We start from the raw sequence: 26,889 nt of genomic DNA, 5'->3' as shown, positions 1-26,889 counted from the left end.
TAGCTGACAAATTTGCGGAACAAAAGTTGCATGGGACAACGGGGGCCATAACATGAAGTTGGTTTTTTGTTGCTAGGTGTGTAACACGCCCGGGAGTACGAATGGGCGGAGAGGGGAGGGGGGGGGGGGGTACCTTATACTCACTTCTCGTTTCTGGACGGTGCGCCCTGTCCACACCTGGTAATCCCGCGGCGGTCGTATTGTCCTGTTCCACACTGCTGTCTGCTTGCCTGAAATAATCTATCGAAAAAATGCACAAGTGTTTAGGAGGTCCACTCAACGTTTAAACACAACACTCGCCGGCCACGGTGGTCTCGCGGTTCTAGGCGCGCAGTCCGGAACCGTGCGACTGCTACGGTCGCAGGTTCGAATCCTGCCTCGGGCATGGATGTGTGTGATGTCCTTAGGTTAGTTAGGTTTCAGTAGTTCTAGGTTCTAGGCGACTAATGACCACAGCAGTTGAGTCCCACAGTGCTCAGAGCCAGCCACAACACCGTCCTATGTCTGGTATGAACATCTATAATCTGAGACGATATGGAAACCACAGGTTGCACTGTTTACACTCTAAATCATAAATGTTTATCCCAATTAACAATCTTGGTTATTAACAGTCCAAAATATAATTCTAATTCAGACGAGCGTACGCGTAACCTGGTTGTTGATGATGCGGAAACGCGATGGTCGAACGCACGTCCTCACGCTCGCTACAAGACACTGGCACTTTACTGCACTCTATTGTGGTAACTAATTCCTACTGATTCACATCAGTTCATTCTGGGTGACGGGACACGGCGCGGGTGACCGATGCTATGCGACACGCAACGAGAGAATACATAAATACGTTATTAACGCCCCCGCTCATTTTCAATTATTTCTTGACGCACTTTCCTCTGAACCATTTCCATATGTCATCACTCTACTGTAACAGCACTTGTAGCAACACTTCAACTTCCATACTAACAATGGCTCTCACATGCAGACCTACCCACAACACAACAGTTCAGTATCCCGTGTTCAACTCTACAGATGCGGCTGCCCGCGAAGATACTCCACAACTAAGCCAGCGATATGACAAAACGCTTACGGGTGGAGTCCCTTCAGAGATATGAAGGTCAACTTCGTGTTTTTAAGTGGGATGCTATACTTTGGTACTTATTTACTGACAGCGGCTATCGAAACGAATCCAATAGCACGAGACGAGGATGGCCAATCATACCGTCTGAGTCACGTCTTTCCCTGACGTCTCTGCCTTATGACAAAATGGCATCCCGCTGAATTTCCACTATCCCGCTCTTACTGAAATTCGTTGGCATTCTCCGTAAATGAGAACCATGTCGAAGAAAATGTGACAGTAAGATCTTTGAAGGTCAACGAAGGTCACAAAGGTGGCATGAACGTCCATTTACAGAAGATGTTCGAGGTGATGACCATTGATATCGATGCAGTGCTGCCATCTTCTTGTCATGGATTGAGTGGTATCCCTTGTCACTTCAGAACTTACCGAAGCACATGCTTTGACAATTCTTTGTCCTCCATCGTGCAAATAGTAAATATTCCCCTAATACGGCGTATCCGTCTGACGTGCCATTGACACGTAAACACCATTCGACGGTTTCGAAATACAAGACTAACAGGAACGGTAAGAAGAGTATCGTCGAATCAAGCGAATGTGGATGATGTATTCCTTCAAAGAACAGGTCGATATGCTTCTCATTTACGGAGAATGCCAACGAAATTCAGTGAGAGCGGGTTAGTGGAAATTCAGCAGGATGCCATTCCGGGGTAAGGCAGAGACGTCAGGGAAAGACGTGACTAAGACGGTATGATTGGCCATCCTCGTCTCCGCAGCGTCGGCAGCCTAGACGCGTGACGTCATCCACAGGCTGTCAAGTTTTTTGCTTCGGAGCTGTGGGCTTGGAGCCAGTCCCCCACTACCTTCCCCCCCCCCCCCCCCTTCTGTTTCCTTCAGCCAGGAACTGTCGACTCCTTTGCGCCTCGGAGACAGCAGAAAATCTCCGGGAAAGATGCCTGCGCATTGGTTCACGGAAGAAATGCTCCTAGCCACAAAGAAAAGAAAAAAGAGGGGGTAACGTCTGGATTCCCATAACACGTGTGTAGTTTCACCAGTGACATAATCAAAATGGCTACTGTAACATCCTAACTGACGACATTTCGAAGCGAATACGAAACAGTTAGTTGTCATTGCGTCGAAGTCGCGCATCGTAAAAAAATAACACATGTTAGAACTACGATTTTCTTTCGGCGGTTGATGAAAGAAACATTTATCGGAGCGAACAAGAACGAACGTGCGTTAAAAAAGCTGCACACGTTGAGTAAGAACTACGAATTACGAAAAATTGAAGCTTATATCTTAAAATAAACTTTGGTTACGATGCCCAAGTGAATAAACCATATACAGTTAAGAATATGTGTATCTCTCAGGATGGAATTTAGAACTGGCCATTAAAATTGCAAACGCATAAAGTCGCACATCGTAAAAAAATAACAGAATTACGATATTCTCTCGAGGATCGATGAAAGAAACATTTATCGGAGTGAAAAGGAACGAACGATCGTCAAAAGAGCTGTACAGGTGGAGTAAGAACTACGAATTGCGAACAATTGAAGCTAATAACGTAAAATAAACTTTGGTTACGTAGCTCAAGTGAAGAAACCATACACAGTTAAGAATATGTGTATCTCTCAGGATGGAATTTACAACTGGCCATTAAAATTGCAAACGCATGAAGTCGGCATGCAGGAAACGCTGGAACCAAGTGTACCACATGCATGGGTATGGTCCATTTATGAATGTTTGTTGCTACCGGGATAACATTGTGTGACAGGCTGTGGAGTACAATTCTTCGTCTTTTGACGTAAACGCAGTGGTCCATGTGTAAAAACAGTGTTGACATGCGTCCGGAAACGCACACAACTTTGCTACAGATTCAGAGATAACCTCTCTCAGCAGAATGGTTAGGCAGGGCGCAGACATCATACGTTGGAGCAAAATATCCTAGGCATTCTGTAGTGGAGTTACTTTGCTAAGTGTAATAAGAAATTTTCGATGCAGGGTGTAGTTACTACTACTGGGACAGCACTGCCGTACTTGAGTGACATACTGTGGAGCGCAGTTTTACTTTTAATCGGTAAGATGTTGCATGAGTATAGAAACGGTGTTCAAATATCGCCACACACGGGACCCATCTGTGCTGCGGCTCCTAAGGCAGACTGTAGTAGTTGTAACTTGAAACTTCTTGGCAGATTAAAACTGTGTGCCGGACCGAGACTCGAACTCGTGACCTTTGCCTATCGCGGGCAAGTGCTCTACCGTCTGAGCTACCGAAGCACGACTCACGCCCTGTCCTCACAGCTTTACTTCCTCCAGTACCTCGTCTCCTACCTTCCAAACTTTACAGAAGCTCTCCTGCAAACCTTGCAGAACTAGCACTCCTGGGAGAAAGGATATAGCGGAGACATGGCTTAGTCACAGCCTGGGGGATATTTCCAAAATGAGATCTCATTCTGTAGTAGTTGTTTTCTGGGTCATCATCTAGTGACCGTTACCACAATTTTCAAACATACTGTAGTAAACGAATTATGAACAGGGAGTGATCAAAAACTTCTGAGGCCGTTTTTTGTTTATTTAGTTTCAGGCTAACTGAGAACACGTCAAGATAACTTTTTCTTTCTTCCTTCTGCAAATCTGTTTCATTTTCTCAGAATAAGCTCTTTTCTTCTCATCTGACCATTCCCGTTGTTCTTCTGTCTGTTTTATGTTACTGAAAATCTTCGAATTTCTTAACTTTTCGTCGGACTTTGTCTCTGCTATTCAATTTGCGTTTCTTCTGAGTCCTCTGTGGTCTTGCCACCCCACGCGTTTTCTCTGGCTGTTTTCCTAATTTGGAAGAACGTGTGAATCTTCTTTTTCAGTCCGTCTTCCTCTTTCTCTCTAGACATCCACATCTTTTCCTAACCTGATCTATTGTTTTAGGGTAGAATCAGTACGTTTCTTTACTTCGTCGCAAAATCAAATTGCTATCTTTGTTATTGATTGCATGTAAAATTTTTCGCAAACTTTTTTCTTTCTTTCACAAAACTTCTAATGCATTTTTGCTAAAAACATTCACTAGCCTTGATCATATAAATGTTTCTTTATGTAGGACATTCGGTTTCGACAGATTTTGCTGTCATCTTTAGGTCTTAAAAACCTTTTTTTTCTGTGAAACGTCTTCATTTTACAGTGGACCGAACGCCAAGCTGCGATGTGGATCTAAAAGTCAACACAGTGTAAAAGACTTTTTATCGGCGTGACAACTTGGCGTGAGGTCCACCGTGCAATGAACACTTTTCACAACAAAAAGATTTTTAAGACCTGAAGATGACAGCAAAGTCTGTCGAAACCGGTTGTCTTGAGTAAAGAAATACTTATGTGATCTAGGCTCTTGAATTTTTTTAGCAAGTAAAACAGGTCGCTCCTTCGGTATTCACAAAATGAGAAAAGTCAATCAATCGCATTTTTGCGTCCAAGAAGAATTGGTGTTTCCGACCCATAGGCGACTTCAGGTTTTACAACTGTTTTATACTGCCTTAGTTTAACATCTCTGGAAAACGGTGTTTACTGTACAGATTTCTTACTTTCACGTCTGTGTTTTAATTCTTCAGTTCTGAGAATAACTGCTCCTTTAGCGCGTTTTATGTTTATATTTTCATCCAGATATTTGAAGTTGTCTGTTTTCTTGCTTTTTAAAATTTTCTGTGAGTTATTTTCGTTTGTCATGTCCTCCCCCTTTTCAAAAGGTGTTCGCAGACCTGCCTTTTCAGCTATCCGCTTCCTAAGTTCTAGTCTTTTCTTCGCATACTCTAAGGTCACATCAGTCACTAGGAGACCATCTGCAAAGGGCAAACAATTTATCGCCTCTCTCCGCCACACGCCGTCAGGTGGCTTGCGGAGTATGGATGTGGATGTAGATGTAGATCTACCCAGCTCTATGTAGTTACTAACGTTTTGTTTTTTCTACTGTTTTCTATTATCTCACAAATTTTTCCAGTACACACCTGAATGGTAGTGGGTTGCCGACCTCTGTCTGACTCCTGTTACCATCTGGAAGGGACTGGAAGTTGTCCAAAGAAAATTAACTTTAGATACCGTGTTTTGTTCGAGCTTGTATACTGCAAATTCCTCCAGTGTTTTGAGAAGAGAATCTGTGTTTTTAAAAATGATAAGCCTTTTTGAAGTCAACAAAAGTCACAACTGTCTTTTCATTTGATTCTGCCACGCACCTAATTATGGGAGATTTAGAATTTTTTGTGGACAAGGTAGGGTTTGCTGCTCCTGAATCCAGCTTGATATCCTCCAATTCAATTATCTAGCTGAGGAAGAGCTTTCGATAACATTTTGTATTCTAACTGTAGCAATGAAGTTCCTCTCTAGATATTGATCTGTTTCGCCCCCTTTTTTATGACGTGGGTGAATGAACACAACATTCCAGTTTTCTGGAATTGTTTCAGTGTCCCAGATCGATGAGGATTGATGAACAGTATGTAAATGGTAGTCGGCTTGGAAAAGTAGTTGTATATGGAAGAAAATACGGGGTTTTGGGGCAATGTGTATTCTTCATGTTTTCGAGTAATGCTTTCTACACATAGTGGATAAAAACGGGAACATTTCCACAATCCAATAAAGCTGAAAAGAAATTGCATTCATAGTAACGAAACATTACAACTTTGCCATTTACGAAACATTGATGGCATTTATAATTTTTTTTAAAAAAATTACGTCCTTTAGATTGTACCACCTGCCACACCATACAGAAATCTTTTCTAAATCGCTTTGCATTTGATACTGGTCTTCGGAAGACCTTACTAGACGGTAAACTGGAGCATCATCTGCGAACAACCTAAGAGAACTGCTCAGATTGCCAGCCAGGTCATTTATATAGATCAGGGACAGCAGAGGTCCCAGGACGTTTCCCTGGGGAACACCTGATATCACTTCAGTTTTACTCGATGATTTTCCGTCTATTACTACGAACTGCGACCTTCCTGGCAGGAAATCACGAATCCAGTCGCACAACTGAGATAATATCCCATAGGCCCGCAGCTTGATTAGAAGTCGCTTGTGAGGAACGGTGTCAAAAGCTTTCCGGAAATCCATAAATACTGAATTAACTTGAGATCCCCTGTCGATAGCGGCCATTACTTCCTGCGAATAAAGAGTTAGCTGCGTTGCACAAGAGCGATGTTTTCTGAAACCATGCTGATTACGTATCAATAGATTGTTGCCTTTGAGGTGATTCATAATGTTTGAATACAGTACTGTGATGGTTCGCAATGAGTACATCATTATTTAAATTTGCTTTCCAGGTCGTCTCCACAGGCAAAGCACCGACGTTGTGTGCAAGCTGAGGCCGTCTGCGCCACCTTCCAGGCTAGAGGACTATCTGTGTGAACTGGAGATTGTAGGACAAACCGGATAGCACCAATGCACCTGAAGGTGGAAGACGATTCTGAAGACAACAAACCTGCCATCCCAGCGCGATTTGGGACGAAACACGACTCCGAGGACTCGTTTCCGGTGGACCAGCAGCACCACCTGGTGGCTGCAGGGTCGCCAGTCGGCGGCACCATGCCGGCTCCGACAGAGGACACCGCCAGTGGAGGAGCGATCGCCACCAACCCCAACACCACCGCGGGCACGGTGTTGGCACCCCTGCCGGGCGTGCGCGGGTATTCCCCGCACCTCCGTCCCCACCACCACTACCCCCACCACCACCACCACGGCAGCTACTCCGGGCAGCCGGTGCCGCTGTTCGGCGAGCTCCCTCGGGACCCGTGTGGACCGGCGGGGGACGCCGGCGGTACGGACCTCCACACCGCGACGCTGATGCCGCCTCCGCCTCCGCCTCCGCCACCACTGGGGCACCACTACGGCTTTGGCCCGCACCATCAGCACCACCCTCACCTCCAGCACCAGCACCACAGCCGACCCACTCTGCACCAGCACCACCTGCAGCTACACCACGGACAGGTAGGCTCCACCCAGTGATTGTCATACGAACATTTTATTCTTCTTTACATATGCAAGCACTTGGGTTCTCTTTCAGGTGTTTATATTTATCTGTATGTGATCTAAAGTATCCGCACACCTGGCTGAAAATGACTTACAAGACCGTGGCGCCGTCCCTTGGTAACGCTGGAATTCAATATGGTGCTCTGCAGGATTCACGTCAGTACTCTGTGCTGGCCAGTCCATGACAGGGATGTTATTGTCGTGCAACCACTCTGCCATAGACCGTGCATTATGAACAGGTGCTCGATAGTGTCGAAAGATCCAGTCGCCATCCCCAAATTGCTGTTCAACAGTGCGAGGCAAGAAGGTGTTTAAAACAACAATATAGGCCTGTGTTGTGATAGCGCCACGCAAAACAACAAGGGGTGCAAGCCCCCTCCATGAGAAACACTATCACACCACAACACCACCGCCTCCGATTTTTAAAGTTGGCACTACACACGCTGGAAGATGACATTCACTGGCCATTCGCCATACCCACAACCTGCCATCGGATCGCCACATTGTGTACCGTGATTCATCAGTCCGCACAACGTTTTTCCACTGCTCAATCGTCCAATGTTTGCGCTCCTTACACCAAGCGAGGCATCGTTTGGCATTTACTGGCGTGATGAGTGGCTTATGAGCAGCCGCTCGACTATGAAATCAAAATTTCGTCACCTCCCGCCTAACTGTCATAGTACCTACAGTGGATCCTGGTGCAGTTTCGAATACCTGTGTGACGATCTGGATAAATGTCTGCCTATTACACATTACGACCCTCCTCAACTGTCGGCGGTCTCTGTCAGTCAATATACGGGGTCGGCCTGTACGGTTTTGTGCTGTACGTCCACCTTCACGTTTCCACTTCACTATCACATCGGAAACAATGGACCTAGGGATGTTTAGGAGTGTGGAAATCTCGCGTACAGACGTATGACACGAGTGACTCCCAATCACCTGACCACGTTCGAAGTCCGTGAGTTGCGCGGAGCGCTCCATTCTGCTCTCTCGCTAAGTCTAATGACCACTCAGGTCGCTGATATGGAGTACCTGGCAGTAGGTGGCAGCACAATCCACCTAATAGGAAAAACGTATGTTTTTGCCTGTGGTCCGGATACTTTTCATCACATACTGTATCTACAGCCATTGTGCCTTACTCGCTCCTTCAGATCTGATTATCTAGCAGATAAAAGATCAATACACTCCTGGACATTAAAACTGCAACAGCAGCAAGCGTAGGAAATAATTTGTTGTGAGTGTATATAGTATACATAACCAAATTTGTTTGTGGTTTTTGAGTCATGAGGATTCTAACTGGTTTGATGTGGCCCACCACGAATTCCTCTCCTGTGGCAACTTTTTTTCCCCCAAATTAGCAACTGCAATCTTTGTCCTCAGTTATTTGTAGAAGGCATACCAACTTCTGTCTTCTTCTACAGATTTTACCCTCTCCCTCTAGTATAATGGAAGTTATTCCCTGCTGTGTACCTTCTTCTTGTCAGTGGATCCATACATTCCTATACTCGACAGTTCTGTGGAGAACCTCCCCGTTCCTTGATCAGTCCACCATACTTTTCACATTAGTCGGTAGCACCACATCTGAAATGCTTCAATATTCTCGCGTGCAGGCATCACACAGTCTCTGTTTCACCACCATGTGCTCCAAACGTACATCCTGAAAAATTTCTTCCTCAAATTAAGACCTATGTTTAATAGTAGTAGACTTCTTCTGGACAGAAATGCCCTTTTTGCCAGCGCAAACCTGATTTTTATGTCCCACTTGCCCCAACACCGTTGCTTATTTTGCTCCCTTGGTAGCAGAATTCCTTAACTTTGTCTGCTTCGCGATCCCCAATCCTGATGTTAAGTCTCTCGCTGTTCTCATTTTAGCTACTTCTTATTACTTTCGTCTTTCTTCGATTTACTCACGATCTGTATTTTGTACTCATTAGAATGTTCATTTCATTCAGCGTAATATGTAATTCTTCTTCACTTGCACTGAGGATAGCAATTTCATCAGCGAATTGCATCTCTGCTATCCTTCCGTCTTGAATTTTAATTTCACTCCTGAACTTTTTTTTTTTATTTCCATCATTGCTTCTTTTATGTACAGATTGAACGGTAGGGGCTCCAAATTACATCCCTTTTTAATGTGAGACTTCATTGTCCCCTCTTTGTTCTTGTACATATTGTCTTTCTCTGTTGCTTACCCCTGTTTTTCTCGGAACATTTTACACCATTTCACATCGCAGAACGCGTTTTCTATGTCGACAAAACATATGAACGTGTCTTAATTTTACGAGGGTTGCCCAGAAAGTAATACAACGAATTTTTTCTTCAACAGTCCTTTATTGAACACAATGAGAATTACACACACGAAAGAATGGTGTTTTATCTACACACCATATATTTGCACGCAATCTCCATCCCGTTCCATGGCCTCCTTGCAGCGCTAGACAAGTGCGTCCAGGCCCTGTCGGTACCATTGCTACTGGATTCGTGATTCCCTGTCAGAGAGGTCACAGTTCGTAGTAATAAACGGAAAGTCATCGAGTAAAACAGAAGTCATTTCTGGCGTTTCCCAAGGTAGTGTTTTAGGTCCTTTTGCTGTCCCTTATCTATATAAACGAGTTGGGAGACAATCTGAGCAGCCGTGTTCGGCAGTTTGCAGATGACGCTATCGTTTACCGACAAATAAAGTCATCAGAAGATGAAAACAAACTGCAAAACGATTTAGAAAAAATATCTGAATGGTGCGAAAAGTGGCAGTTGACCCTAAACAGCGAAAAGTGTAAGGTCATCCACATGAGTGCTGAAAGGAATTCGTTGAACTTCGGTTACACGATAAATCAGTCATATCTAAAAGCCGTAAATTCAACTAAATACCTAGGTATTACAATTACGAACAACTTAAGTTGGAAAGAGCACATAGAAAATGTTGGGGGGAAGGGTAACCAAATGCTGCATTTAGAAAATGTAACAGACCTACTAAGGAGACTGCCTACACTACGCTTGTCCGTCCTCTTTTAGAATACTGCTGCGCGGTACGGCATCCTTACCAGACAGGACTGACGGAGTATATCGAAAAAGTACAAAGAAAGGCAACACGTTTTGCATTATCACGAAATATGGGAGAGAGTCTCACAGAAATGATACAGGATTTGGGATGGGCATCATTAAAAGAAAGACGTTTTTCGTTGCGACGGAGTCTTCTCACGAAATTCTAACCATCAACTTTCTCCTCCGAATGCAAAAATATTTTGTTGAACCGACCTACATAGGGAGGAACGATCACCACGATAAAATTAGGGTAATCAGAGCTCGTGCGGAAAGACATAGGTGTTCGTTCTTCCCGCGCGCTACACGAGATTGGAATAATAGAGAATTGTGAAGGTGGTTCGATGAACCGTCTGCCAGGGACTTAAACGTGATTTGCAGGGTATCCATGTAGATGTACATAGATCCGGCGCTCCCCAACAAAGTGTTATAGGCCCCCTATTGTTGCTGATCTATATTAACAACATAGGAGACAATCTGAGTAGCCGTCTTAGATTATTTGCAGATTATGGTGTCAATTACCGTTTTCTAAAGTCATCAGATGACCAAAACAAATTGCAAAATGATTTAGATAAGATATCTGTGTGGTGCGAAAAGTAGCAATTGACGCTGAATAAAGAAAAGTGTGAAGTTATTCACATAATTACTAAAAGAAATCAGCTAAATTTCGATTACGCAATAAGTCACACAAATCTGAAGGCTCTAAATTCAACTAAATAATGAGGGATTACAATTACAAATAACCTAAACTGGAACGATCACTTATATAATGTTATGGGTAGAGCAAACCAAAGACTGTGATTCGCTGGCAGAACACTTGGAAGGTGCAACAGGTCTACTAAAGAGAGTGCTTACACCACGCTTGTCCGCCCTGTTCTGGAGTACTGCTGTGCGGTGTGGGATCCGAATCAGGTGGGACTGACGGATGACATCGAAAAAGTACAAAGAAGGGCAACTCGTTTTGTATTATCGCGAAATAGGGGAGATAGTGTCACAGACATGATACATGAATTGGAGTGGCAATCATTGAAACAAATCGTTTTTCGTTGCGACGGGATCTTCTCATGAAATTTCAATCACCAGTTTTCTCCTTCGATTGCGAAAACATTCTGTTGGCTCCCACCTTCATAGGAAGAAATAATCATCATGATAAAATAAGAGAAATTAGCGCTCGCTCAGAAAAATTTATGTACCCTTTTTTTCCCGCGTGCCGTTCGAGAATGGAACGGCAGAGAGACAGCCTGAAGGTGGTTCATTGAACCCTCTGCCAGGCACTTTATTGTGAATAGCAGAGTAATGACCTAGATGTAGATGTAGAAAACTGAACAGTGGAAAAACGTTGTGTAGACTGATTAATCACGGTACACAACGTGGCGATCCGATGGCTGCGCATGGGCTGGCTGACCAACACTTCCGATCTCATGAAGAAGCGATTCGTGGATCGCTTCAAAAGATGAACAATTTTCTCGACGTGGGATTCGTACACTGCCCGAAATATGGGAGGACGTAATGGCCAACGATGGAAAATACTTTGAATGATTCACGTGTAACCAATTTGTTTCATTAAAGCCTCAAATGTTGGGAAAAACGGCGGAAGCAAAGTTGTACACCGTATAACTGCGTAGTGTGGTTCGAGTTGACGCGGCAGCTGTTTAGCCACAGCGGGGAAAATACTCGGCTGCTGAGAAGACCAGCGCAATGGATGATGTGCGCAAGGTAGCTGCTGAAGCTCCCATTTCGCTCAACACAATTCTTGAATGATATTGTTACGAGTTTTTATCTTGGCAGCAGTACTTTCACGATGTTTTCTACACTACTGGCCATTAAAATTGCTACACCAAGAAGAAATGAAGATGTTAACCGGGTATTTATTGGACAAATATAGTATACTGTAACTGACATGTGATTACATTTTCACGCAATTTGGGTGCATTGATCCTGAGAAATCAGGACCCAGAAAAACCATCTCCGGCCGTAATAACGGCTTTGATATGCCTGGGCATTGAGTCAAACAGAGCTTGGACAGCGTTACAAGTACAGCTGCCCATGCAGCTTCAACACGATACCACAGTTCATCAAGAGTAGTGAGTACCGTACTGTAACGAGCCACTTGCTAGGCCACCATTGACCACACAGTTTCAATTGATGAGAGATCTGGAGAATGTGGTCACTAGGGCAGTAGTCGAACATTTTCTGTATCCAGAAAGACCCGTACAGGTCCTGCAGTATGCGGTCGTGCATTATCTTGCTGAAATGTAGGGTTTCGCAGGGATCGAATGAAGGGTAGAGCCACGGGTCGTAAGACGCCTTAAATGTAACGTCCACTGTTCAAAGTGTCGTCAATGCGAACAAGAGGTGACAGAGACGTGTAACCAATGGCACTCCATACCATCACGCCGGGTGATACGCCTGTATGGCGACGACGAATACACGCTTCGAATATGCTTTCAGCGCGATGTTGCCAAACATGGATGCGACCATCACGATGCTGTAGACAGAACCCGGATTCATCCGAAAAACTGACGTTTTGCCATTCGTGCACCCAGGTTCGTCGTCGAGTACACCATCGCAGGCGCTCCTGTCTGTGATGCAGCCTCAAGGGTAACCGCAGCCATGGTCTCTGAGCTGATAGTCCGTGCTGCTGCAAACGCCGTCGAAGTGTTCGTGCAGATGGTTGTTCTCTTGGAAACGTCCCCATCTGTTGACTCGGGGATCGAGACGTGGCTGCACGATACGTTACGGCCATGCGGATAAGATGCCTGTCATCTCGACTGCTAGTGATACGAGGCCGTTGGGATCCAGCACGGCGTTCCGTATTACCCTCCTGAACCCACAGATTCCATATTCTGCTAACAGTCATTGGATCTCGACCAATGCGAGCAGCAATGCCGCGATACGATAAACCGCAATCGCGATAGGCTACAATCCGACCTTTATCAAAGTCGGAAACGTGATGGTACGCATTTCTCCTCCTTACACGAGGCATCAGAACAACGTTTCACCAGGCAACGCCGGTCAACTGCTGTTTGTGTATGAGCAATCGGTCGGAAGCTTTCTTCATGTCAGCACGTTGTAGGTGTCGCCACCGGCGCCAACGTTGTGTGAATGGTCTGAAAAGCTAATCATTTGCATATCACAGTATCTTCTTGCTGTCGGTTAAGTTTCGCGTCTGTAGCACGTCATCTTCATGGTGTTGCAATTTTAATGGCCAGTAGTGTGTATGCAAGGGTGTGGTCAAGGGTGATGCTATACGAATATTGAAGACGACTTGGTGTTTTCAGTGTTGTGACTGGCCGCCCCACTGTAAACGCGCCTCTACCTCCTACCGCACGAAATGACGTCACAACAATGGTCACCATGCCGACAGCCCGCGCTGGTCCAGATATTCTCCCAGTGTTAGTGTTGGTTTCGTTTCGTTTGGCTTTAGGGCGCAAAAAACAACTGGAGTGATGCGCCCCCAACTATAGAACACGAAGACAGAGAGGTGTCGAAAGACGATTATACGTCAGTCCCAGTTGACCTAAGAGAAGACAGCTAAAAATAAGGACGTGGAGAAAGCAAGTATTCTGGTCCAGACTGTATACCAATTAGGTTCCTTTCTGAGTATGCTGATGCATTAGCTCCATACTTAACAATCATACACAACCGTTCGCTCGACGAAAGATCCGTACTCAAAGACTGCAAAGTTGCACAGGCCACACAAATATTCAAGAAAGGTAGTAGGAGTAATCCACTAAATTGCAGGCCCATATCGTTAACGTCGATATACAGCACGATTTTGGAACATATATTGTGTTCGAACATTATGAATTACCTTGAAGAAAGCGGTCTATTGACACACTGTCAACACGGGTTTAGGAAACATCCTTCTTGTGAAACACAACTAGCTCTTTATTCACATGAAGTGTTGAGTGCTATTGACAAGGGATTTCAGATCGTTGCCGTATTTTTGGGTTTCCGGAAGGCTTTTGATACTGTACCACACAAGTTGCTCGTAGTGAAATTGCGTGCTTATGGAATATCGTCTCAGTTACGTGACTGGATTTGTGATTTCCTGTCAGAGAGGAAATTTTGGTGAATGCTTTTATTACCTCGACGTAATGCCTAGGGCTTCAGCCAAGTTTGTTTCCTTTTTTCCGCTGCTTTTCTTCCAGATACACACAGAATGCAACTGTGCTGCTAGAAACTGCAGCACATAACGAAATGCCGTCCAACATCTTCCAATTTGACGAAAATATGACGACAGTATAATATTCCTTTCTAGCACGACGTCAAACACCTTTGTCAAAGAAATTTGAGGAATGAGACCTTAACTTTTCCCGGCGAATCGAATGTTCAAATAAGTTACGGGTTTGCTGCCGGGTGACGTCGTCGACCACCACCGATATTTCGACAGGAGCACACCGTGCCGTTCTCAAGGCACAAATGCAAAAAGGAAGCAATGTGCAAGGAAATTTAATACCTCGGTTCACAGAGGAGAAACAAGCAAGATACCACACACAGTAACCGCAAAGTAAACAAATCAAAGATAACCAACATCAGAAATGTCGATAGCTACTATTATTCAACAGGTGAGGTAGCCCTAATTCTGTCCCTCTGTTTTTCGATGAGAGACAGAGCCGGATTCCAAGCAGCGTTTAGACAAAATCCACGATCTCTGTTTATAAGGTTGCTTGATAGTTTGATTTCAACCGCTTCCTTAATAACACTATCCCAATAGCTGGACGTGCAAGCCAGAATCTCCGTGTTGTTGTATTCCATAGGATGACCGGTGTCGAGGCAATGCTCTGCAATAGCGGATTTGCTCGGCTGTTGTGAGCGTGTGTGACGCTTATGTTCAATACAGCGGTCTTCCACAGTCCTGATTGTCTGACCAATATACGAGATGCCACAGCTGCAAGGAATACGATAGACACCAGCCTTACGCAAACCAAGATCATCTTTTACGGACCTCAGACCCTGAAAGTTTGGCGGCTGAGCTGTCACATCTCGAAGGCACCTTTCGTCACAATGGTTTTAGTGAGAGGCAGATCAAACGTGCGTTGCGCTATCAGCCTTCTGTGCAACGGGTGAGTGATGATAGCAACGAAGTGGCACCTAAGTCTACGGCCTTTTTGCCTTACGCAGGAAGCATTTCTAACAGGATTGGCCGTATTTTTCGGTAATTTGATGTGAAATGTGTTTTTCGACCACCTTCTAAGATTAAGGCCCTGTTGGCGTCAGTAAAAGATGATCTTGGTTTGCGTAAGGCTGGTGTCTATCGGATTCCTTGCAGCTGTGGCATGTCATATACTGGTCAGACAATCAGGACCATGGAAGACCGCTGTATTGAACATAAGCGTCACACACGCTCACAACAGCCGAGCAAATCCACACTGCAGAACATTGCCTTGACACGGGTCATCCTATGGAATACAAGAACACGGAGATTCTGGCTTGCACGTCCAGCTATTGGGATAGTGTTATTAAGGAAGCCGTTGAAATCAAACTATCAAGCAACCTTATAAACAGAGATCGTGGATTTTGTCTAAACGCTGCTTGGAATCCGGCTCTGTCTCTCATCAAAAAACAGAGGGACAGAATTAGGGCTACCTCACCTGTTGAATAATAGTAGCTATCGACATTTCTGATGTTGGTTATCTTTGATTTGTTTACTTTGCGGTTACTGTGTGTGGTATCTTGCTTGTTTCTCCTCTGTGAACCGAGGTATTAAATTTCCTTGCACATTGCTTCCTTTTTGCATTTGTGCCTTGAGAACGGCACGGTGTGCTCCTGTCGAAATATCGGCGGTGGTCGACGACGTCACCCGGCAGCAAACCCGTAAGTTATTTGAAAATTTGAGGAATACTTGAGCACATTCTTTTGTCAAAGAAATATCGCGTAATACCAGGTTAGGCGAAAGCGCTAATGCGCTGCTTCCTGGACTCGGCTAGCCTCGCCGACCCCGGATCGATTCTGCTCGGAGGATAAATGACGAAGGGCCGGTGTGCCAGTCAGCCTGGAGGTTGTTTTTAGGCTGTTTTCCACATCCCACTTGGTGAATACCGGGCTGGTCCCCACGTCTCTCTTCAGTTACACTACTCGCAGACATCTGATAAACGTTCGCACTGTTCCACAGTTTACACTAGATGCGGAGAGCTGGGGTACACTATTTCCGTCCTGGGGGGGTACGGGGTGATAAGAGGAAGGGTATCCGGCCACCCTCTGCCACTAACTTTGCCAGCCTCCATAGTAACAACCCAGACCTGGCGGTAGCTGGGGTGGTTTCCCGATATACAACAAGAACAATACCAGCCTTACCAATATGTCACTTGAAAGAGAACAGCCCTCGCTCACAATTTTTTAACGAATTAACCAGGTTTCAACACTTATAGGAGTATCTTCCTCAGAATTTAAATCAAGGTACTTCACTATTTTTTTGACGAATTAACTGGGTTTCAACACTGATAGGAGTGTCTTCCTCAGAATTTGAATCAAATAAATTTAAAAAGTGTTGAAACCCGGTTAATTCGTCAAAAAAATAGTGAAGTACTTTGATTTAAATTTAAATTCTGAGGAAGACACTCCTAGCAGTGTAGAAACCCGGTTAATTCGTTAAAAAATATTGACCGAGGGCTGTTTTCTTTCAATTGTAATTATTCATGGTCTCTGAACGTGCAGCCATGTACAAAATTTTACCAATACGTTTTTAAATGACTGTAGCATGGAAACGGTACATTTCTGGACATCAGTTCCAGCTCAAAATATTATGTACTCAGACTCCTCTACTAGTCCTACAGGTTTGTCAGGGGAAATTTAGAGCACGCTGTACACGTGTGATGTATTACCACTTTGATGTCAGCCTCTTCACCAATACTGACTGATTCGTCTCCCAGTGCCTGTGTATTTGTTGCCCCAGCAGATTGTGCACCAGCCGGGACCAGATGGTGACGAGGCTCACTTCGGCTCAGCGCATCACCAGCCTCAGGAGGTGCTACATCACCAACAGCAGCCACCAGCCGGAGTTCAGCATTCCGACGCCCAGGTGAGTGAAGCAGCATCCACTGTCACTGGTGTAGAAATTTCTATTACCTATTATTTGGCAACAGCCAAATCTCTGCGTCAATCCATATCTGACGTCCGTTTTCCTGTCTATCACAGTTTTCCCACAATGTATGTTCCCTGTAAACCTGAAAATTAATGAAATTTATGTAATAAGTGGGAGATAGGTTTGTAGCTATTCCCGGCGTTATTCAATCTGTACATTAAGCAAGATGAGATTTGAGAAGGGAACTGAACTCACACTCAGAGAGCCATCGACATGGGTTCCCAGGTAGATGCCGTGTTTCTTCATTTCCGCAAGGCGTTTGATACAGTTCCCCACAGTCGTTTAATGAACAAAGTTAAGAGTATATGGACTATGAGACCAATTGGGTGATTGAAGAGTTCCTAGATAACAGAAAGCAGCTTGTCATTCTCAATGGAGAGAGGTCTTCCTAATTAAGAGTGATTTCAGGTGCGCCGCAGGGGAGTGTCGTAGGACCGTTGCTATTCACAATATACATAAATGACCTTATGGATATCATCGGAAGTTCACTCAAGCTTTTTGCGGATGATGCTGTAATATATAGAGATGTAGCAACAATGGAAAATTGTACTGAAATGCAGGAGGATCGGCAGCGAATTGACGCATGGTGCAGGGAATGGCAATTGAATCTTAATGTAGACAAGTGTAATGTGCTGCGAATACACAGAAAGAAAGATCCTTTGTCATTTCGCTACAATATAACAGGCCAGCAACTGGAAGCAGTTAATTCCATAAATTATCTGGCAGTAGACATTAGGAGTGATTTAAAATGGAATGATCATATAAAGTTGATCGTCGGTAAAGCAGATGCCAGACTGAGATTCATTGGAAGAATGCTAAGGAAATGGAATCCGAAAACAAAGGAAGTAGGTTACAGTACGCTTGTTCGCCCAATGCTTGAATACTGCTCAGCAGTGTGAGATCCGTACCAGATAGGGTTGATAGAAGAGACAGAGAAGATCCAACGGAGAACAGCGCGCTTCGTTACAGGATCATTTAGTAATCGCGAAAGCGTTACGGAGATGATAGACTCCAGTGGAAGACTCTGCAGGAGAGACTTTCAGTAGCTCGGTACGGGCTTTTGTTGAAGTTTCGAGAACATACTTTCACCGAAGAGTCAAGCACTATATTGCTCCCTCCTACGTGTATGTCGCGAAGAGACCGTGAGGGTAAAATCAGAGAGATTAGAGCCCACACAGAGGCATACCGACCATCTTTCTTTCCACGAACAATACGAGACTGGAATAGAAGGGAGAACCGATAGAGGTACTCAGGGTACCCTCCGCCAAACAGCGTCAGGTGGCTTGCGGAGTATGTATGAAGATGTAGATATAGATGTAGAAGATCAGGGAAAGCAAACAAAACTTTTGAGAAATGCTGAAAACATTGCAATTCTGTCAGAGATGGGAAATGTATTGGAAGAGCAATTGAACGGAATGGATATCGTCTTTGAAAGAGATCATTAGATGAACATGAACAAAAGTAAAAGACGGGTAATGGAATGTACTTTAATTATGTCACATGATGCCGAGGGAATTCCATTAGGAAGTGAGAAATGAGTTCTGCAGTTTGGCCAGCAACATATCTGATGATTACGGAAGTAGAGGGATTCAAAATTTAAAAACTTAAATTGAATTAAACGATTTCGACCCCTAAAAGGGGGGAAGTAGAGAAGGGAACATAATTTTTACATCCGTGAACATAAACTACGAGGGCTGTTCAATAAAGAACGATCATAATTTTTTATGGTCATAATTTCTCACGCTAAAATTTAATCTTGTGGTATTCTGTCAGCTTAATGTGCAACAAACACGCCATAGTAGTTTCATTGTTGGGACTCCTGGTTCCCGCCTGTGAGAGGCAGGCAAGGTCAGACATGTCACTGTCGCCTACCGCTGCTATGGCGGTAACACCCGAGGAACAATATAAGGCTTTTGAAATTCTGCCTTCTTCTCAACAAATCTTTAGCTGAAGCATGTACAATGTTGCAGAAGGCCTATTGAGAATCTGTTCTTCCCTATAGCGCAGCTCGAAGGTGGTTTAAAATGTTTAAAGAGGGGAGACAACCAATTCAAATGGAAGGTGCACCCAGTGCTCCAGTTACTCCTCTTACGGAAGAAAACACCAACACTGATGCTGTCATTGTGGGAGAGGATCGACGAATTACCATAAGATCACTTTCTGAAATACTGAACATTACATGGGTGCCACTCAAACGTTGGTGACAGAAAAATCACGGATGACACGTGTTTGTGGGCGGTGGGTTCCAAGACTGTCGATTCCCAAACAAAAGGACATTCCTGGTTAGGTGTGGATGCAGTTAAAGTTGATGTTAGAGGAAGATGCGGAGTTTCTTTCAAATGTAATCACTGCTCATGAAACTTGGCTACATCATTTTGATCCTGAGAGCAAACAGCAAAGCTCAAAGCTGAAATCTCCATCATCACCAAATCCGTAAAAAAAACAAGCAAAAGTGTTTGCTTCTGCAGGCCGCGGTGGCCGCGCGGTTCTAGGCGCTTCAGTCCGGAACCGCGAGCTGCTACCGTCGCAGGTTCGAATCCTGCCTCGGGCATGGACGTGTGTGATGTCCATAGGTTAGTTAGCTGTAAGTAGTTCTAAGTTCTAGGGGACTGATGACCTTGGAAGTTAAGTCCCATAGTGCTCAGAGCCATTTGAACCATTTTTTTTGTTTCTGCTGCGGAAGTTACGGTCATATCATTCTTTGATATTCATGGAATGGTTTATCAGCATGTTGTGCTTCTACACACATCCGTAACTGGACAATACTACAGGGGTGTCCTGAAATCATTGCAAGTCCATATCAGGCGCAAAACAACATATTTCCGTGAAGCAGGCTGGATGCTGCACCATGATAATGCGCGGTCGCGTATTGCCAATGTTGTTGTTGAATATCTGGCAAAAATCAATGTGGAGTGCATCCCTCACCCTCCCTATAGTCCGGATTTATCCCCACGTGACTTTTTTTTCTATTCCCTAACATGAAGAAACGCCTTCGTGGGAGGCATTATCAATCATCAGAAGCAGTGGTGAAGGCTGCGGGGGCGATTTTGAAGAGCCTCTCAAAAAATGGTTTCCATCATATATTTGAAGACTGGGAGAAACGCTGAGACAAGTGCATCGCATTCATGGGACACTGCTTTGCGAAGGACCATCAAAATTATGATGATGAGGAAAGGAATGTTGTCATAAAAAATTGTTGTTGATATTGTGGTCTTCAGTCCTGAGACTGGTTTGATGCAGCTCTCCATGCTACTCCATCCTGTGCAAGCTCCTTCATCACCCAGTACCTACTACAGCCTACATCCTTCTGAATCTGCTTAGTGTATTTATCTCATGGTCTCCCTCTACGATTTTTACCCTCCACGCTGCCCTCCAGTACTAAATTGGTGATCCCTCGATGTCTCAGAACATGTCCTACCAACCGATCCCTTCTTCTAGTCAAGTTGTGCCTCAAACTTCTCTTCTCCTCAATCCAATTCAATACCTCCTCCTTAGTTATGTGATCTACCTATCTAATCTTCAGCATTCTTCTGTAACACCACATTTCGAAAGCTTCTATTCTCTTCTTGTCCAAACTATTTATCGTCCATGTTTCACTTCCACACAAGGCTACACTCCATACAAATACTTTCAGAAACGACTTCCTGACACTTAAATCTATGCTGAATGTTAAAAAATTTCTCTTCTTCAGAAACGCTTTCCTTGCCATTGCCAGTCTACATTTTACATCCTCTCTACTTCGATCATCATCCGTTATTTTGCTCCCCAAATAGCAAAACTCCTTTATTACTTTAAGTGTCTCATTTGCTAATCTAATTCCCTCAGCATCACCCGACTTAATCCGACTACATTCCATTATCCTCGATTTGCTTTTGGTGATGTTCATCTTATATCCTCCTTTCAAAACACTGTCCGTTCAGTTCAACTGCTCTTCCAAGTGCTTTGCTGTCTCTAATAGAATTACAATGTCATCGGCGAACCTCAAAGTTTTCGTTTCTTCTCCATGGATTTTAATTTCTACTCCGAATTTTTCTTTTGTTTCCTTAACTGCTTGCTCAATATACAGATTGAATAATATTGGGGATAGGCTACAACCCTGTCTCACTCCCTTCCCTATTATCATCATTATGATCATTCTTTGTTAAACAGGCCTAGTATATTAAAAAAATATGATGTATAGCTAGTTCTACGGCATAGTGCATAGATGCATGCTCTCCCAAGACTCTCAACACACAACGCTCAGAAGCAATGCTGCACATTCCGCATTGTCGCACGTTGGGGTTAAACAGTGGCTGCAGGGGGGGGGGGGGGGAGGGGGCACAGTACAGGCTACCCATACGTGGAGATGCAGACATGTGGGGTCAGCTGACGTCACATCACGTAGCTTATAGAGTGTCTTAACTCTTTCGAATTATTGTGGGGAGTGCCTTATCGCAAACTCAGGTTAAAGGTTAGTGTTCCACTCCTCTTATTATGAAACCTTGATGCAACCAGACTGTATAATGGTACACGCTTACAAACCATAATTGGTATCACAGCTAAAAGAGCAAGTGTTTTAATTCTACGAATCCCACTTACAGTGGCCGATTTGCCCCTTCAATTTAAAAGTTTGCAATTGCAGACCAATCATAGTGTCAGATCCACTCGTTGGCTTTGAGCAATGACGTAATACCTAAGGCACAGATGCTACATATAGGCAACCTTTGAAAGCAACTTGGCTCAAATAGCTCTGAGCACTATGGGACTTAACATCTATGGTCATCAGTCCCCTAGAACTTAGAACTACTTACACCTAACTAACCTAAAGGACATCACACAACACCCAGTCATCACGAAAAAGGGAAAATGCCTGACCCCGCCGGGCATCGAACCCGGGAATCCGGGTGTGCGAAGCTGAAAGCAACTGATCATATTCGTAAATAAACGAATGTAACACACGATAAAATTACAATCACATTTCATGTGATTAATTACTTAACCACAAATTAAATCGACGAGGATTAAAGGTAGCCGGCCTCTCTGGCCGAGCGGTTCTAGGCGCTTCAGTCCGGAAACGCTCTGCTGATGCGGCCGCAGGTTCGAATCCTGCCTCGGGCACGGATGTGTGTGACGTCCTTAGGTTAGTTAGGTTTCAGTAGTTCTAAGTCTGGGGGACTGATGACTTCAGATGTTAAGTCCCATAGTACTTAGAGCCATTTGATTAAAAGTAACGAAAAGAAATACGAACACAAAAAGAGAAGTGTACAAGTCCGAAATAAATTATCATCGTAATTTATGCGAGTAAGAAAAGAACAGGGAAACTTTAAATCCTTTACAGTCCAGCGCATGATGAAGTCATAATATTGTGAAATAGCGTTAACTTTTAATTATAATTGTTAAAGTTAATGGGACTAGTACAGAACCAAAGAAAACCCACAGAAAGTAGGTTCTAACAAATTCTGGACAAGGTAAACTGAAACTGACCTACCGATTCCAACCATTCCACGGTTTCTTATTGAGACCATTTCAATAATTGTGCGCAATAAAGCGTTACAGGATTTGCATGTATACTATTACTCTCTTCACTACTACGAAAAAGAGAAAAATTTGGAAGCTGTATGTACAATATATGTTACCTTTCCGTACTAGTTCTGAGATCAATAAGATATCTAGAAATCCTGCAAAAACGTAGTCCACAGATTTAATGAAATATGTCCGAAATTATAGACCACCGAATAATTGGAATAGGTAACTAGAATTGACCTCCTAAATAGGTCAATTCTGTTTATCGATTCCAGCCCCCTGCAAAAAAGCTACAAATATTGGAATCGGTAACTAGAATTGACATATGCAGGGTGATTCCCGAAGACATGAAAATATTTTAATACGTAATTCTACAAGTAAAAATAAAGAAAAAAGTTCATATAAAGATAGGTCCGCAAATGTTTAGTTACGGAGTTACGACTGAAACGTCCCCTTTGAACAATTATACATGACTGTGCTTAAACTGACACACAATAATTTTAGCGCAACGCGATCTGACTTTCAAAAATCCCTACAAAAGAATGGCCCTGACTAACATTAACCTATACGTTTCACAAATCAGTTACGTCACAAAAATCTTCGTTACTCGAACTACTGCAATACAGCGAGCGCCATTACTGCCAGCTAAATAAAAGATTCAAACTACTGAAGTCACCAACTACTGATAGGCATAGTTAGCAAATGAAAGATTTTAATAGAGAACAAACAATGTATTTACCTCAAAAGTGATCAAAAGTGATAATATATATAGCAGTTCATGACATCCAGTCTTACAAATTTCAAAACTCCGCCATTTCTCTCTCCACATCCACCACTGCTGGCGGCTCATCTCAAACTGCGCAACGCTACGCTCTGTTAACAGCCAACTGCCCAACATTACAATGGCAGACAACAATGCAAACTAGCCACAGACTGCACATAGGACAGCCAGTGATTTTCATACAAAGCGCTACGTGGCGTTACCAATAAAAAAACCTAAACAGCCTACTTACACGACTAATAAAAGAGTTTGCGAGAAATTTGGCAACTTCGCTAATACACTCCTGGAAATTGAAATAAGAACACCGTGAATTCATTGTCCCAGGAAGGGGAAACTTTATTGACACATTGCTGGGGTCAGATGCATCACATGATCACACTGAGAGAACCACAGGCACATAGACACAGGCAACAGAGCATGCACTAGTACAGTGTATATCCACCTTTCGCAGCAATGCAGGCTGCTATTCTCCCATGGAGACGATCATAGAGATGCTGGATGTAGTCCTATGGAACGGCTTGTCATGCCATTTCCACCTGGCGCCTCAGTTGGACCAGCGTTCGTGCTGGACGTGCAGACCCCGTGAGACGACGCTTCATCCAGTCCCAAACATGCTCAATGGGGGACAGATCCGGAGATCTTGCTGGCCAGGGTAGTTGACTTACACCTTCTAGAGCACGTTGGGTGTGGCACGGGATACATGCGGACGTACATTGTCTTGTTGGAACAGCAAGTTTCCTTGCCGGTCTAGGAATGGTAGAACGATGGGTTCGATGACGGTTTGGATGTACCGTGCACTATTCAGTGTCCCCTCGACGATCACCAGAGGTGTACGGCCAGTGTAGGAGATCGCTCCCCACACCATGATGCCGGGTGTTGGCCCTGTGTGCCTCGGTCGTATGCAGTCCTGATTGTGGCGCTCACCTGCACGGCGCCAAACACGCATACGACCATCATTGGCACCAAGGCAGAAGCGACTCTCATCGCTGAAGACGACACGTCTCCATTCGTCCCTCCATTCACGCCTGTCGCGACACCACTGGAGACGGGCTGCACGATGTTGGGGCCTGAGCGGAAGACGGCCTAACGGTGTGCGGGACCGTAGCCCAGCTTCATGGAGACGGTTGCGAATGGTCCTCGCCGATACCCCAGGAGCAACAGTGTCCCTAATTTGCTGGGAAGTGGCGGTGCGGTCCCCTACGGCACTGCGTAGGATCCTACGGTCTTGGCGTGCATCCGTGCGTTGCTGCGGTCCGGTCCCAGGTCGACGGGCACGTGCACCTTCCGCCGACCACTGGCGACAACATCGATGTACTGTGGAGACCTCACGCCCCACGTGTTGAGCAATTCGGAGGTACGTCCACCCGGCCTCCCGCATGCCCACTATACGCCCTCGCTCAAAGTCCGTCAACTGCACATACGGTTCACATCCACGCTGTCGCGGCATGCTACCAGTGTTAAAGACTGCGATGGAGCTCCGTATGCCACGGCAAACTGGCTGACACTGACGGCGGCGGTGCACAAATGCTGCTAGTGCCATTCGACGGTCAACACCGCGGTTCCTAGTGTGTCCGCTGTGCCGTGCGTGTGATCATTGCTTGTACAGCCCTCTCGCAGTGTCCGGAGCAAGTATGGTGGGTCTGACACACCGGTGTCGATGTGTTCTTTTTTCCATTTCCAGGAGTGTATGTAGTCATCGTAAAACTGTACAGGGTTAAAGTAAAGCACGATTTCCATTTATTTCGTCGTTATTGGTCTGTTGAATCTAATAAATCATGTCCCAGACGTGGTTCTCCAGTATTTTTCCAGAACTTTCAGAGAAGCAAAGATTATTATACAAGTAAATTTGTTTGCTTCCCATTAAGGATGTAGAAACGTTTATGTCATCGTTGGCAGCTGTTTGTGAGTTGTTTCAGTCGTTTGCTGACCATGAAACGAGTTAGTTTTTTTTGCGTTTTTCAGTGAAAGAACATAATAACAACAATGTATTTAAGTGAAACCACATAGTAATTGTTGTAATTTGTGGATTATTTATGAAATAGGGTTGCCTTTCACGTTTGCGACAGAGGAATACGCCTATATCGTGTTTATTTATGGCAAGTGTGATGGTAATGCTACGGCTGCAGTTAACAGCGGCCGGCGAACCAGTTAAGTCGCTTCAGCTACTCTTCTACAGATTCCGCCAATGCGAGTTGATTTGCGTCATATCACTAGCCCCATTATGTAACCTATCGCATATTAATATCGCCTCTGCGAGAACCACTCCTGAACGAGAGTGAAATGTCGCCTAAAATCCATATATACGCCGGCCTTTGAGGCCGAGCGGTTCTAGGCGCTTCAGTCCGGAACCGCCCTGCTGCTACGGTCGCAGTTTCGAATCCTTCCTCGGGCATGATTGTGTGTGATGTCGTTATGTCGGTTAGGTTTAAGTGTTCTAAGTTCTAGGCGACTGATGACCTCAGATGTTAAATCCCATAGTGCTCAGAGCCATTTGAACCATCCATGCATACACCCGCTGTTGTGCCAGAACGACGATTGTTAGCCGGCCGTGTGGATTCGATCTGCATCCGGTTCACCTCCCTGTCTTCCAGGCTGGTGCACTGTGCATTATACTACAGAGGCAGCTGCACTATCGAATTTCACCATCTGGAAATATTGCTTTCTTCATTAAACACGATATTAGAACTGATAACTATATTCTTCAGTTTTAGAAATCTGGGAAACAGTTACTGATAGAATGTACTACTGGCGACAAATGCTGACTACTGCAGATCAAATAAACAGGAGAGTAAAAAGGACTTTAGGTTTGTGGCGGTACTTGATTTTCCCCATGAACCATGGACCTTGCCGTTGGTGGGGAGGCTTGCGTGCCTCAGCGATACAGATGGCCGTACCGTAGGTGCAACCACAACGGAGGGGTATCTGTTGAGAGGCCAGACAAACGTGTGGTTCCTGAAGAGGGGCAGCAGCCTTTTGAGTAGTTGCAGGGGCAACAGTCTGGATGATTGACTGATTTGGCCTTGCAACATTAACCAAAACGGCCTTGCTGTGCTGGTATTGCGAACGGCTGAAAGCAAGGGGAAACTACAGCCGTAATTTTTCCCGAGGACATGCAGCTTTACTGTATGATTAAATGATGATGGCATCCTCTTGGGTAAAATATTCTGGAGGTAAAATAGTCCCCCATTATGATCTCCGGGCGGGGACTACTCAAGAGGATGTCGTTATCAGGAGAAAGAAAACTGGCGTTCTACGGGTCGGAGCGTGGAATGTCAAGATCCCTTAATCGGGCAGGTAGGTTAGAAAATTTAAAAAGGGAAATGGATAGGTTAAAGTTAGATATAGTGGGAATTAGTGAAGTTCGGTGGCAGGAGGAACAAGACTTCTTTTCAGGTGACTACAGGGTTA

At 44.6% G+C, this 26,889-nt stretch overlaps 1 protein-coding gene across 1 annotated transcript in view; it reads left to right on the top strand.

The window, feature by feature from the left end:
* The window catches only part of LOC126295058 (homeobox protein B-H1-like), a 159,848-nt gene that overhangs the window by 33,876 nt on the left and 99,083 nt on the right, over nt 1-26,889 (top strand). The window contains exons 2-3 of the mRNA XM_049987305.1: nt 6,367-7,030; nt 17,010-17,135. Of these exons, the coding sequence (XP_049843262.1) occupies nt 6,485-7,030; nt 17,010-17,135 (672 nt within the window). The 5' untranslated portion in view covers nt 6,367-6,484. The remainder of the gene's footprint in view (nt 1-6,366; nt 7,031-17,009; nt 17,136-26,889) is intronic.

The sequence above is a fragment of the Schistocerca gregaria genome, chromosome 11 (genome assembly GCF_023897955.1).
Source record: "Schistocerca gregaria isolate iqSchGreg1 chromosome 11, iqSchGreg1.2, whole genome shotgun sequence".
NCBI lineage: Eukaryota > Metazoa > Arthropoda > Insecta > Orthoptera > Acrididae > Schistocerca > Schistocerca gregaria.
Note: the sequence above shows the minus strand (reverse complement) of the source record. Positions and strands in the feature narration are given on the sequence as shown.